The sequence below is a fragment of the Cebus imitator genome, unplaced genomic scaffold, assembly GCF_001604975.1.
Source record: "Cebus imitator isolate Cc_AM_T3 unplaced genomic scaffold, Cebus_imitator-1.0 Scaffold8, whole genome shotgun sequence".
NCBI classification, from domain to species: Eukaryota; Metazoa; Chordata; class Mammalia; order Primates; family Cebidae; genus Cebus; species Cebus imitator.
In genome coordinates this window covers 5,586,261-5,601,404 of record NW_016107323.1, presented here as the reverse complement: position 1 = coordinate 5,601,404, position 15,144 = coordinate 5,586,261, and the positions used below count along the sequence as shown (strand labels likewise).

General features: G+C 54.2%; 1 protein-coding gene across 1 annotated transcript; it reads left to right on the top strand.

Moving 5' to 3' along the window:
• The first annotated feature begins 564 nt into the window (after window positions 1-564).
• Window positions 565-9,230, top strand: TMEM119 (transmembrane protein 119). The gene is made up of 2 exons (XM_017541249.2): window positions 565-714; window positions 6,679-9,230. Exon 2 carries the CDS (start codon window positions 6,693-6,695, stop codon window positions 7,542-7,544), a length of 852 nt encoding a protein of 283 aa, XP_017396738.1. The 5' UTR covers window positions 565-714; window positions 6,679-6,692; the 3' UTR covers window positions 7,545-9,230.
• Window positions 9,231-15,144: the final 5,914 nt, after the last annotated feature.

Sequence of the window (15,144 nt, the reverse complement as noted above, 5' to 3'; positions counted from 1 at the left end):
GCTACTATCATTTGGGGGCATCGTGGGGCCACAGATCCCAGAACATCAGAGTCAGAAGTAGCCCAGAAAGCTTCCTGCTCATCCCTATAAATGGGAAACTGAGGGCTGGAGAGGGGAAGGGCAGAGTGGGGGTGCCCGTCTCAGGCTGGGACCCACCATCAGGCGTCTCTCTAAAACAAATCCCAGCTCCCACGCTGCACCCTGAGCCTGGAAGCTCGAGCCACACAGGGACAGGGAGTTTTCCTTCCCACTTCCAGAGGCCTCTGAACCTCCCTGACCTTGTCCCCTTTTCCGGGTATCGGGGAGCGGAATGGGCAGAACCTCAGCTCAATGTCTGGGGGAGCACTGCAGGACAGCCCTGTCTGTCTGTCTGTCTCAGCCTGCTCTGGGGACCTGGGGTCCGGGAGGAAACACTGCATCTGGTCTTCCCCAGAGCAGGAGTGTGAGCAAGGGTGGGATTGCGTGTGGCCCGAGAGCAGCCCCTCCCCTCCCCCTGTCCCCACCCCAAACCCTCTTAATGAAATCAAGCTGGCCCCACGGCCCAGCCGGGGAGGGAGGAAGGAGGGACGGGAGGAGGGACGGGAGGAGGCAGGGCGGGCAGGCGCCAGCCCAGAGCAGCCCCGGGCACCAGCACAGACTGTCTCTCCCAGCCCAGGCGCCCCCCACTCTCGCTCCATTCGGCGGGAGCACCCAGTCCTGTAAGCCAAGGAACTGGTAAGTCCTGGGGTCCCCTCCTCTGTCCTGAGAGCCTGGGGCTGTCTTGGAGCTTAGGGACTGGGGACTCTGAGCACTCTGGGGGGCCTCTCTACGTGTGCGTGTGCTTTGAGTGTGTTTGGTGTTATGTGCACGAGTGAGATGGAATTTGAGACCCATGTGCAGTGCTGGGGTGGGCCGGGGTGGGCCAGAGTGTTGTGCGTGTGTGGCTGGGGCCTTGGTGTAGGGGGTGTGTTGCTTCCACTTCTCTGCAAGTGGACGCCCGGCTGTTGCTTCCAGGATCCATCTGAGGGTGGTGTGGACCGTATCGTCCTGTGTGTGGGATCGGCTGTGTGTTGGAGGTTGTGTACGTGTTTGTCCGTTTGTGATCTCTGTGTATGGTGTGTGTGGGCTGTGAGAGCGCTGCCGGGGTCTCAGTGCTGTGTGAGTCGGTGTGCCTGTGTGGTGTGTCTTTATATTGTGTGTCCATGCTGCTGTGTGTGTGTGTGTGTGTGTGTGTGTGTGTGTGTGTGTGTGTATGTGTGTGGAGGGGGGCTGTGTCCCCAGGACCTCGTTCCCCATCCAGACCTCCAGGGTCCCAGGTCCCTGTCCTCAGCTGGCCCTGGGGTGGAAGGCATGTGCAGCGCTCCAACCAGAACCCCCTCCCCCACACAAGGCCACTAATTGAAGCCAGGTTTCCGAGGGCCGCCCCTCCCTCTAAGGCCACCAGTCTCTGGGTGGGAGTGGGGCAGACCTCGGCCCCCTAGCCCCAAGTCTTGGGGTCCCCAGGCCTCAAGGGGTGGATGTACTCCTCCACATACTCAGGACCGTCTTAGGGAGTTTGTCACACTTATATAGCCAGCCCTGCCTGAGGTGTCCCTGGCGGGGAGTCCTGGGCAATCACATGGTTCCTGCTAATTGGCACCCACTATGTGCCAAGCACGGCAGCGTCTTGTCCTAACAACAGTCCAGGGAGGTGGCTCTTATCCTCATTGTACAGGTATGGAAACTGAGGCTCAGAGAGGTGACATGCCCAGCACAAGGACACGTAGCTGGGAAGTGACCTCCTCTGGGATATACCAAGAAAGGCCTCTCTGTTCAGGGCTCTGCCGGGCTCGGCCCTGATTTGCTGCATGACCTGGGCAGGCGGTTCCTAGTCTCTGGACCTGAGTTGCCTCTAGGATGAAGCAAGAAGTGTTGGGCCTCTCCCCAGCACCTAATGGTCTGTGATATTCTGAGTGCTTGAAAAAATTAGGGTCCAGGAGGAGGTGGGGGGCACCGGGCAGGCAGAATGATGCCTCCAGAGCCGGCCAGGCCAGTGCTTCATGCACAGATGGGAAATGAAGGCCCAGAGAGGGCAGGGGCTGCCCAGGGCCACACAGCCAACTCCTGCGAGCTCTGCTGGCTGCAGGTGGGGTCGGGTCCTCCACACATTACCTCCACCTTTCCCAAGGAGCCAGGAGGGGTTGTGGGGTGCAGGGGACTCTGAGAGTCAGGGTTTCAGCCTTGAAAAGCCAGTGGCAGTTTGTGTGTTCTCCTTTCTTGCCCTCTACCTCTGACTTCGTGTGTGTGTGTATTGTGTGTACGTGTGTGTATGTGTGCATGTGTGTGTGTGTACCTGTGTGTTTGGTTCTGCATTCCTCAGTGACCAGAGCTGAAGAGGTTTCACTGAACGGGGTGAAAAGGTTGGTCTTTCCCTGGGCAGCAGCTGGAACAGAGGGTGAGCACACGTTCCCATCCGGCGAGGGTGCTCATTCGTCTGCTCAGGGTGGGAGACTGCTGGCTGAACCTGGACCTCAGCTAGGGCAGGAATTCAGCTACCCCAGACCTCACCATTCCTTAGGACTCAGCCACTCTGCACCAAGCACTCTCTGAAAGTTGTCTCATGTGGCCCTAACAGCTCTGGGAAGTGCCACCGGTGGTCACCCTGTCCCAACTTATGGATGGGGAAAGTGAGTCTCACAGGAGCCAGATGCAGAGCTGGATGCGCTGGAGCTGGGATTCTTGACCCAGCCAGAACTTGAGTGGGCCTCCAGCCACCCAAGGTCCCAGATGCCCTCTGCAGTGAGAAGTGGCCGTTGTTGCCATGAAAGCTCTCTCCTGGGCTTGACTGGGGGCAGGAGGCTGGGAGGTGACAGGCAGGACACAGCCCCAAAGCTCAAGGGTGTCTGTAGGAACATTTGCTAACAGGTGCCAGAGAGGGGAAGGCCGTGAGCCTCATTTAGCATCTGACAGGTGATGTCGGCCAGCGGTAACAAGCCATTCTTGGCCTAGACTGTGTGGCGTATGCACGTGTGGTTGTGTAGGTAAGTGTGTGTGGTGTATGTGTATGGTTGAGAGTGTGTGTGGGTGTGTGTATGTGGAGTGTATGCATGTGTGTGTGCATGTGTGTGTAGTCTGTGCATATACATATGGGTGTGTGTGTGCATGTGTATCTGTGTGTAGTGTGTGCATGTGTATATATGGGTGTGTGGCATGTGTTCATGGTTGTGTGTGCATGTGTGTATGCTTGTGTGTGTGGCATGTGCATCCATGTATATGGGTGTGTGGCGTGGTTGTGTGTGCATGTGTGTATGTGTGTAGTATGTGCATGTGTGTATATAGGTGTGTGTGTGTGGTGTGTGTGCATGGTTGTGTGGTTGTGTGTGTATGTGTGTATATGACTGTGTGTAGTATATGTATGTGTGTATATGGGTGTGTGTGGCGTGTGTGTATGATTGTGTGTACAGTGTGTGCATGCGTGTATATGGTGTGTAGTATATGTATGTGTGTGGCATGTGTATATATGATTGTGTGTGCAGTGTGTGCATGTGTGTATATGGGTGTGTGGCATGTGTGCATGGTTGTGTGTGTGGTTGTGTGTGCATGTGTGTGTATGATTGTGTGTGCATATGTGTATATGGGTGTGTGGTATGTGTGCATGGTTGTGTGTGTGGTTGTGTGTACGTGGGTGTATGATCATGTAGCATGTGCATGTGTATATATGGGTGTGTGGCGTGTGTGCATGGTTGTGTGAATGGTTGTGTGTGCATGTGTGTGTATGATTATGTGTGTAGTATATGCATGTGTGTATGATGGGTGTGTGTGTGGGGATGTGTGTGCATAGTTGTGTGTGGGGTGTGTATGGGTGTGTGTGTGAGTGTGTGGCATATATGCATGGTTTTGTGTGTGTGGTGTGTGTGCCTGTGTGTGTATGGCTGTGTATGAGTGTGAGTGTGATGCGTGTAAACTCCTGGGATCAGACAGAGGAAGGTTCGAATTCCAGCTCAGCTACTCACCATCTGTGTGTCCTTGGGAAAGTCACTGTCTGTCTCTGAACCTCCATTTCCTTATCTGTAAAATGGAGAAAATGGCTCTTGTAGGATTAAAGGCATGAAGAGAGCTCAGATGAGTGCCCCCAAGGAAAGCATGGCAACCAGTTCATTTAAAATGAGCCCGAGAAGCTTTGTCTCTTTTTTAAAAAATTGAAATGATTTAATATATTTCATAGAGTTGGAGGTTTCTCTATGTTGCCCAGGCTGGTCCTGAACTCCTGGGCTCAAGCGATCCTCCCAAGTAGCTGGGACTACAGGTACACACCACCAGACATGGCTAATTTTTTATTTTTTTTTTTAGAGATGGGGTCTCACTATGTTGCCCAAATTCCTGCCCTCAATCAATCCTCCAGCCTCGGCCTCCCAAAGGGCTGGGATTACAAGTGTGAGCCACCACACCCGGCCAGCTTTGCCTCTTTTTATGTCCTGGAATTATTTTTTTTATTTTTTGCCATCTAAGCCAGTGTGTTCACATTTATGTCAGCACAATTAATTTCTTTCTTTTCTTTTGAGTCAGGATCTTGCTTTGTTACCCAGGCTGGAATGCAGCACCATCTCTGCTCACTGCAGCCTCAATGTCCCGGGCTCAGGCGATTCTCCCACCTCAGCCTGCTTGGTACCTGGGATCACTATGCCTGGCTAATTTTTGGTGTTTTTAGAAGAGACAGGATTTTGCCGTGTTGACCAGGCTGATCTTGAGCTCCTGAGCTCAAGTGATCTTCTCACCTTGGCCTCCCAAAGTGCTGGGATTACAGACATGAGCCACTGCACCTGGCTGATGCAATTAATTTCAATGAAAGCCGTGTCACAGAGAAGCCTCAGGTCACCTGGAACAAGCCCCTAAATGGCCCAGCCTGGGTCCTACCTCTCCTCCGGAAGCCTCCTGGTACCTGTGGGGAAGGTGGCGTCCTCTGCATCGCCAAGCAGGCCCTGAGGCCCAGATGCTGGAGGTGTGACCACAGGCAAGGCCTTGGGAGCCTGACTTCCTCCTCCAGCCCAGGAACTTGTGTGTGGCCCCAGGCCTGCCCTCTGCCTTCTCTGGGCCTCTTGTCTCTCCACCTCAGTCCCCTCAGGGCTCAGGACAGGGGATCCTAAGACTTTTCTGTGTTGGAGCCTCTAAACTCAAGCCAGCGGCGGCGACCTGGGCCCCTGCTGGGCGTGGCAGGGGCTGTCAGAGGACGGCACAGTGAATTGTCCCTGGGTTTGTCTGAGCAGCTGGGAAGCCTTAGCTCATGCCGGCTGGGATAGTTAGTGTTTTGAAACTCAGCTCCTCCGTCAAACTCTGGCCATGAGGAATTAATTCATCAGTGGTGCTGTCTGGGCCAGGTGGGGTCTTGGGGTTCACTCGGGAGCAGCCTTCCAGCAGGGCAGGGAGGCCCTGGGCTCATCTGGTTCCCATCTAGTGGGGGTGGGGCGCGTCGGCAGCTCAGCTTAGTCTCAGGCACCAGGAATTCCCCACCCCAGGGCCCATCCTGGCTCCTGCTTGGAGCCTGGGGGTGAGGGCAGCCACGGGTGGGGTGGGGGGAAGGGCTGCCCATGCATGCCCCTGGCATCCAGGCCCCTGCCTAGCTCAGAGACCTAGAGGCTTCAAACCCTAGGAATCTTCTTTTTTTTTTTTTTCTTTTCTTTTCTTGAGATAGGTTCTCACTCTGTCACCCAGGCTAGAATGCATCATCTCAGCTCATTGCAACCTCCATCTCCCAGGTTCAAGTGATTTCCCTGCCTGGGCTTCCCAAGTAGGTAGGATTACAGGCCCATGCCACCACACCCAGCTAATTTTTGTATTTTTAGTAGAGATGGGGTTTCACCATGTTGGCCAGTCTGGTCTTGAACTCCTGACCTCAAATGATTTGCCCATCTTAGCCTCCCAAAGTGCTGGGATTACAGACATGAGCCACTCCGCCTGGCCCCCTAGGAATCTCTTGCAGAAGAAGGTAGAGCTGGCCAGGGGAAGATTTGAGAAAGCCCAGAGCCACCAGGATGTGGCCATGTGGAGCCACTTTGGCCACCCAAAGCATGGGGACAAGAGCCTCAGAGGAACTGGACCAGAGAGGGGCTGGGAGCTGGAGGGAAGGGTCCCAGGGTGGTGGGTAGGGGGTGGGGTGTCACTCAGCTCCTACGGTCACTCACTTGGTTTCTCACTTACTCAGCCCTGCCATCCTTTCTCCCTTCCTGCTTGGATCCAAACTCCAGCTCTTCCCTGGCAAGTCACCATGTCCCTCTCAGCCTCAGTTTTTTCATCTGCAAAATGGGCCTAATCATAGAACCTCGCACACTGGGCAGTGATCAGCATTCAATGAGAAATTCCGTGTAAGAAACTTAAAACAGTGGCTGACACGTGAAGCCATGAAAGTGTAAGTTATCATTATTAATTCAGCCAGGTCAGTCAGAGTACATTTACTGAACACTTACTGTATACCAGATATGGGGCCAAACCCTGAGGAGGCTGAGATGAATAAGATTCAGCCCCTGGCCCCCTGTGCCTCCAGGGAAGTGGGGGAGTACATGTGTACCCCACATCTGAACCAGCAGGGCTCAGGCCCTGCGAATGGAAGGGACTTGCTGGAAGATGTTTCATGCTCCCTGCTCCTCCTGGGGGCTGGTGAACCTGTTTCTGAATCTGACACCCTAGAATCCCACCATGACTTCTCTCCTCCCTTGTGTCTCACAGGTCCTGGGGGCACCATGGTTTCAGGGGCAGCCTCCGGCCTCCTCATCCCTCTGTTGCTGCTCCTGGGGTCTGTGCCCGCCACCAACGCCCGCTCTGTGCCCCTGAAGGCCTCATTCCCGGAGGACGTGGCAGGTAGTGGGGAGGCCGAGGGCTCATCAGCCTCCTCCCTGAGCCTCCCACCAGCCTGGACCCCGGCCCTCGGCCCCACATCGACGGGACCCCAGCCCACATCCCTGGGGGGCCCCTCACACCCCACCAACTTCCTGGATGGGATCGTGGACTTCTTCCGCCAGTACGTGATGCTGATCGCTGTGGTGGGCTCCCTGGCCTTTCTGCTGATGTTCATCGTCTGCGCTGCAGTCATCACCCGGCAGAAGCACAAGGCCTCGGCCTATTACCCGTCATCCTTCCCCAAGAAGAAGTACGTGGACCAGAGTGACCGAGCCGGGGGCTCCCGGGCCTTCAGTGAGGTCCCCGACAGGGCCCCCGACAGCCGGCCCGAGGAAGCCCTGGATTCCTCCCAGCAGCTCCAGGCCGACATCCTGGCTGCCACCCAGAACCTCAAGTCCCTCACCAGGCCTGCACCAGGCGGCGGGGATGGAGCCAGGATGGTGGAGGGCAGGGGAACTGAGGAAGAGGAGAAGGGCAGCCAGGATGAGGACCAGGAAGTCCAGGGACATGGGGTCCCGGTGGAGACACCAGCTGTGCAGGAGGAACCATGCTCAGGGGGGCCTGAGGGGGCTCCGGTGGCCGGTGAGGGCCAAGGGGAGCTGCAAGGGCCCCTCTTGCTAGCCCAGGAAGCCCAGGGACCAGAGGGTCCCCCGGAAGCCTCCTGCGCTTGCAGCAGCATCCACCCCAGTGTCTAACAGTCCTCCCGGGCTGCCAGCCCTGATTGTCGGGGCCCCAAGTGGTCACCTCCCTGGGCATGAAAAGGCCTTCAGTCCTGAGTGCTTCCTGACACTCCCTCCTTGGCCACCCTGTGGTGCCAATCCCAGCATGTCCTGATTCTACAGCAGGCAGAGATGCTGGTCCCCGGTCCCCAGGAGGAATCTCACCGAGTGCCGACATCCTTCACCTCTGCAGCCCCAAAGGGCTATATCCTAAAGCACAGCTCCCCTGACAAGGCGAGAGAGGGCACATGTCCCTGTGACAGCCAAGATTAAGCATCCCTCGAGGCTGGGTGCGGAGGCTCATGCCTGTATTCCCAGCATTTTGGGAGGCCAAGTCCGGACATCGCTTGAGACAAGGATTTCAAAACCAGCCCCGGCAACATTGTGAGACCCTCATCTCTACAAAACGAAAAACAGTTCACTAAATCAGCCACATCATTTGGGAACCATACGTCGCAGGTCATGCATGGGGCAAATATCACTGCTTTTCCATCAGGGGAGCAAAGAGTAAGTTGGAGTTTTGGAAGAGGCTGGATGAGAGAAGCCGAGGTGCCCAGCCTTCGTAAGACAACATACGGCCTGGCGAGAGGCAATAGTTTGGAACTGAAAATGGTCCCCTTCTTGTGTCCTTTCAATGCTGAATATTTTAGTATTGTTCTGCCTGTGCTTAGAGCTCCAACAGCAGAAGTGGGTGTGGTTAATCAGGACATTTCTGTGAGAGGTCCCCTGCACACACACATGACGACAGGTCCCTAAATGAGCATTTCCCAGACTAGGTTCCCTGAGGCGCTCTATGGAATTAGATTTATTTTTTCTTTGAGATGGAGTCTCGCTCTGTTGCCCAGGCTGGAGTCCAGTAGCACCATCTTGGCTCACCGCAACCTCAGCTCACTGCAACCTCAACCTCCCAGGTTCAAGGGATTCTCCCGCCTCGGCCTCCCGAGTAGCTGGGATTACAGGTGCCCACCACCACGCCTGGCTAATTTTTGTATTTTTAGTAGAGATTGGGCTTCACCATGTTGGCCAGGCTGGTCTGGAACTCCTGACCTTCAGGTGATCCACCCGCCTTGGCCTCCCAAAGTGCTGGGATTACAGGTGTGAGCCACTGCTCCCAGCCCAAGCTACTTTTTTAAACAGCTACAGGGTAAAGTCCTGCAGCACCCACTCTGGAAAATACTGCTGTTAACTTTCCTGAAGGTGCCTCTGTTTCTGGTTGGTCCAGGATTAGGGATGTGGGGGGGTAGGGCATTTAAAAACTCTCAAGTGCTCCCCAAGCACCTCCTGCCTGGGGCTGAATTTCTCATGGGGGGAATGAATGGAACTCTTCCCATCTGGCCTCTGAAGCAGCCTAGAAGCCAGCAGCTGTGTTTGAGGGAACCTCCACCCTGGGGGAGTCTGAGGGACTGGGGGAGGGTTTCTGACGCCCAGCCTGGAGCAGGGGGCGCCCTGGCCACCCCCCATTGCTCACACATTGCCTGGCAGCCTGTGTCCACAATATTCGTCAGTCCTCGACAGGGAGCCTGGGCTCCGTCCTGCTTTATGGAGGCTCTGGCGGGAGCCCTCGCCCCCATCCCTCCATCTGGGGCTCCCCCAACCTCCGCACAGCTCTCCAGGTGCTAAGATATAATGCACCAGCACAATAAACCTTTATTCTGGCCTGAAGTCTCACCGGTTTTCCAGGGGGCACGGGGAATGAGCCTGCTGGGGAGGGGCTCTTGCATGGGATGGGGACAACTTTCTGGAGAAACATCAGCCCAGCTGTGCAGACTGAAGGGACAGATTGATGTGGGAAAGAAAGGAAAGACTGGAGCTCTGAGGAATGGGCTGGAACTTGTGTCCCCAGGGGTGGAGTACCAGCTCCGGACTTGTGGCCACACAGACCCAGGTTCCACACCCGGCTCTGCCACTGACTGTGGCTGTGGGAGAGTCACTCACCTCTGTTTCCCCTGCAGGTGGCTAAGGACTGGGGTGGGTCTCGGACAGTGCCCCCTCACTGCAGCCTTGGCCAGGACTGTGGGTAAGAGGCCACGCGCTGGCCCTGCAGTCGGCCTCTGCCTTTTGTCTCCCGCCCACCAACCTCCTCTTGGTCTTTGATGGCAAGTTCCTGCAGCGACTTCTCCCCCGCACCCTGGGCCTCAGGAGCTGCCAGCTGGAATCCAGATGTGGCTGGGGCTGGGAGCATGTGCTGGGTCCCTGGGGTGGGGGGGGGCAGTAGGCCATCCCCTGCAGCCCCTCCCCTCCACTGACCCCACCTCCACCCGGAGGGGGCCCCTGAGGTTTGGGTTTCATAACACACAATGGCCTCTGTCTCACTCAGTGGGGAAGGACCCTCCCTTTCTCAGCCCGGCCAGGCCTGCCGCAAACAGCGGGAGGGTGGAAGAGGAATACCTGTGTGCTTCGAGGCTCTGATCAAATCGTTCAACTTCTCTGGGTTCAGGGTCTGTGCTCTCTTCCTGTTGCTAAGCTCCTGCGGGGTCTTAGGTGTTGGGACATGACTGGAAAGTGCGTGAAGCTTCCCCTGAATACACAAAAATCGAGTAAAACAGAAGCAGTCATTAGAGACCCTGGGGGAGCAGTCAGGGGCAAGCTCCCTGATCAGCAGCTCCTGACAGCAGCCCTCCACTAACGCTCAGCCGGGCTCTCCAGAGGACGTGGAGTTCGTGACCTCAGCCATAGCCTGTGGCCCCCAAGACTGGTGGGAGGTGGATGAAGGAGGCTGCCTGAGCACCAATGCAGCTCACCTCTTCCTCACCTCTGAGCTTTGACAGCTGCTGTTCCTTCTGCCTATGATACCTTTCCACCCCTCCCAACCCCTTCTGCCTTGCTAATTCCCCCTTATCCTTTAGCTTCTGGTCTAGATGTTCCTTCCTCCTGGGAGCCTTCCCTGATAGCTTCCACGCCACCCCTCTTTCACAGTCCTTTAGCTCAGTGCTCATAATAGCTTCCAATTAATAGCCCCTGTTGTGTGCCAGGCCCTGCTCTCAGCACGCAGCATCATTAACTCGTTGAGATTTGCAGCCCTCTGGGGTGGGCACTGTTATTATTCCTGTGTCATAGCTGAGGAAACTGAGGCCAAGAGAAGTGATGATGTCGGCTGCTGAGGTCCCACAGCCAGGATTCCAGCCCAGCGGTCTGACCCCAGCATCTGAATTCTCCAATGGGCTCTAATGCTTCTTTGAAGAATGAATGAATGAATGAATGAGTGAGTGAGTGAATCCCTTAGGGAGAGGATAGCAGGGCTCCTCTCCTGCTGAAAGCCCCTCCAATCTGCGATGGGGTTACCTAGAAGAGGCATTTTATGGGCACACATCTAGCTGGCACCAGTGAACATTGGGCCATAGAGGGAGACCATGGTTGCTGGGTGGGGGGCGGGGTAGGCAGGGTCGGGGGAGAATTGGGCTTGAGGCTTGGGGAGAGGGTTCCACTGTTCTCAGGGGCCCAGGAATCTGCCAGGTCCTGAACAGTCCCCCACTGTCTCTGGGCTTGTAAAGCAGCACAGCTGCTCCCAGCCCATGACCCTGTCCCCGAGCCAGGCCTGCTGTCATTTTAAAGGGGGAGGGGGAGGAGGAGAGAACTACACCAAGACATGGACTTCAGCTCAGAGTGGAGGTGGGGGATTCTGGTCATCTGTGTGGGTACTGCGGGGTCTAAAGGGCCACTGGCTGGAAGCGGGATTCCTTCCCAGCCCCTTGCTCTGCTCTGATCAGCCCAGGAGGGCTGGGAGTTCCCTGGCTGGGTCAAGTTGAAGGTGAGAGCAGGATTGGGCTGTGGGCACATCTCCGCTGGGCACATTGCCTTTAACTCTCTTGTGATGTTTAAGGTGGTTCTGGTCCCATGGTCACCTTGTCTGGTTTCCTTCAGTCACAGCTCCACTCTTTCTTAGCTGTGTGGCCTTGGGCAAGTCACCTCACCTCTCTGGGCCTCCGTTTTTAATGTATATAAAGAGGGAATGATCCTACCCCATGTAACAGGGGTCTCCACCCTGCATATAGGGATTGCCTGGGAGTTTAACAAAATACTGGCTCCCAGCCAGTGCTGGGTGGCTCACACCTGCAATCCCAGCACTTTGGGAGGCCAAGGCAGGAGTTTGTACTAGGAGTTTGAGACTAGCCTGGGCAACACAGGGAGACTCTGTCTTTAAAATAATAATAATAAAAAATATCCAGGAGTGGTGGTGGGCACCTGTGGTCCCAGCTCTTTGGGAGGCTAAGGCAGGAGGATTGACTGAGCCCAGGAGGTTGAGGCTGCAGTGAGCTGCAATCACACCCCTGCCTTCCAACCTTGGAGACATAGCGAGACTCTGTCTTGGAAAAAAGTTGACATCTAGGCCAGGTATGCTGGCTCATGTCTGTAATTACAGTACTTTGGGAGGTTGAGACAGGAGGATTGCTTGGGATCAGAATTTCAAGACCAGTCTGGGTAACATGGTGAGGCCCTGTCTGTATAAAAAAGCAAACATACTGGCTCCGGGGCCCCACCTAGACCAATGACATCAGAGTCTCTGAGGATACAGCTGAGCAATTGTCACTGCCAAGATGTAGAGTCCACAAGGAGGGAGGCCTGGGGGTTGGCCTAGCACTGCCTCCTAGCACTTGGCATGGTTCCTGACACACAGTAGGGGTTCCGTGTGTGTGCAAGTACAAGTGTGTAAGCCTGAAGGAGAGCAAGTGAATCAATGTACCTATAATCCATAACCATATTTAACCCTCACTGCACTCCCCACAGAGAGCTGAGCAATGTCAGTACCTGTGTTGTACAGATGAGGAAACTGAGACTCAGAGCGTTGCAGTGACTTGCCTGAGGTCATACAGCCCAGCAAAGCCGGGATTTGAACCCAGTCTGTCTAGTTCCTCAACAGTCTTCACCTGCCTCATTTTAGAACATATCAATGGTCTAAAGGCCAAGCCCTCCACTATCGGTGCAGTGGGGTGTGTGTTTCATCATGGGTCCTGCAGCCCTGTTTCGACCTCCCCTGTCCTCCTCCCAAGGGTGTTGACTGTGGGTCACGTCTGTCCTGGTTCTCATTCACACAGTCCTAGAATCATGCAATCTGCTTCTGCTGGGATTAATTAACCCTCTGTGTTCTGAAGTGGCCCAGGAGAAAGTAGCAGGTTCATAGCTTCTCCAATTTCCAACCACGACTGTTTCATAAGTATCTACTATGTGTCGGGTATTAGGAACGCGGTTTTAGCAAAACAGATCTGAGGCTGTATTCTAGTGGAACAGATGAAAATTAATCAAAGAATCATCTAGAGGTAGCCACAGTGATTAATAACAGGAATAGCTGCCATTTGTAGAAGGGCTATCATGTACATGGCTGACGCTTTACCAATAATATTTTTTACTGCTTTACCGAGGGTTAAGTGACACACGATAAAATCCACATATTTAAAGTGTACAATTTGGCCAGGCCCAGTGGCCTGTAATCCCAGCACTTTGAGAAATCAAAACAGGAGGATCGCTTGAGGCCAGGCGTTTGAGACCAGCCTGGAAACGTAGTGAGACTGCCCCCAACCCCATCTCTAAAATAAATAAATAAATTAGCCAGGGCCAGATACTGATGGCTCACACCTGTAATCTCAGTGCTTTGGGAGGCTGAGGTGGGAGGATCCCTTGAGCCCTGGGGTTTGAGACCAGCCTGGACAACATGGTGAAACCCTGTCTCTACAAAAAGTACAAAAATTAGCTGGCACGGTGGTGTGCGTGTGGTCCCAGCAACTTGGGAGGCTGAGATGAGAGGATCACTTGAGTCCAGGAGGTTGAGGCTGCAGTGAGCTGTGGCTGCACCACTGCTCTCCAGCATGGGCGACAGCGAAACTCTGTCTCAAAAAAAAAAAAAAAAATCAAAAAAGAAGAGTGTACAATTTGGTGATTTTTGACACGTGTTTAACACAGAACTGTCACCACAATCAAAAGAATGTACATTCCATCATCTCCTGAAGTTCCTTGGTACCGATTCATAATCCTCCCTTACTCCTCCTCCTCATCCTTCCTCCCTCCCCTAATGACCGGGCAACTACTGATTTGCTTTCTGTCACTATGAATTGCTTTAAGTTTTCTGGATTTCACACAAATGGAAACATACAATGTGTACTGTCTTTTTTGCCTGGCTTTGAGGGATTCCTGTTTTTGTATGTATCAGTATCTCATTCCTTTTCACTGCTGAGTAGCATTCTGTTGTTTGAATGCACCACACTTTCTTTATCCATTCACTTGCTAATGCACACTTGGATGGCTTCCAGTTTTTGGATATTACAAAGAAAGTTGCTATGAACTACTGTTATTTGATTTTTCCCTCACAGCCCTCGAGATGAGGTGATCATTCTTTCTCTCCATTATATAGATAAGAAGAATGGAGACTCAGAGAGGTCAAGTGACTCATCCAACATCACACAGCCAGTAGTTGGAGTGTTGAACCTTAAACAGTGGGGATGTGTGAGCTGAAAGTGACCTGAGGGAAGCTTCTAAGGTTCAGAGGCATCAGCCTCACCTGGGACTCCCGAGTGCTGTTTTAGCTCTGCAGGTGATTCTGATGTACTAAAGTTGAGTATCCCAGCCTTTTATTTTATAGTTGGGCATGTGGGGACCAGACAGGGGCTGGGGGTGCGGCAGAGCTGGGCAGGAATCAAGTCTCCTGTGGGCAGTCTTGAGCTGTGTCCAGCTCGGCTCTGCTTCCTCCTTGGTTCTTCATCTATTTTGGGAGAAGGATCTTCATCTGTCTGGGATGGGATGGGGAATTGCCATTTTTCAGGAGGTTTTAATTTCAGGATTCCTTTGGCTGCTCAGAAATAGCAGCAGGGATTTGGTGATGGCTCCAGGGCCCGGGAGGTTTCCCAGCAGCTGCTCCCTCTCCCCAGGGGTGTCCAGGGTTTATGGCGGCAGCTGCAAAGCAAAAAACAGCCCTGTTCATAAATCCACTCTGGTCAGTGACACTGATGCCAGAGGACTCTGTGACGTCTGCCACCCACTAGGGCCCTGTAGTGACACCTGGGGGGCCCTGGGAGGCTGGAGAGTACAGGCCTGGGGTAACCACCTGCAGTCTCTCCCTTAGAGTCTGGGGAGTCAGGCTCAATAGGCAGAGCTGGAGGGGAAACTAGAGGGATGGGGATTGCGCATCCTCTTCTTCCCCCTCCAGAGGTCACGGGGTCAAAGATTATAGGCAGCAAAGGACAGAGGAAGGTAGAGGGGCACTGGGGCTGCAGCCCCTGCCTTGCCTTTCCTCTTCCCTTAGAATACAGTGAGGCTAAGAAATATGAATGCACTTTACAAATGTTCCATGAAGTGTGTGTGGTGGTTAGGGGTGAGGTTTCAGACGACCTGGGCGGAATCCTAATTCTACCATCTCCTGGCTGTGTGACCCTGGATAAGTCACTTAACCACTATGGGCCTGAGATTCCTGATCTGTGAAATGGCAATAATGGTGGTACCTCCCTTGGAGTGTGGGTGAGAGTTGAGTTCATTTAAAATGCTTGGAATGGGCTCCCCGTGGGAATGTAAGCTGTGGTTAGCTGTGAACTATGCAGCGCAGCGCTGCAGAAGGGGAAAGGGGGAAACTTCTATCTCTAAACATCCAGCT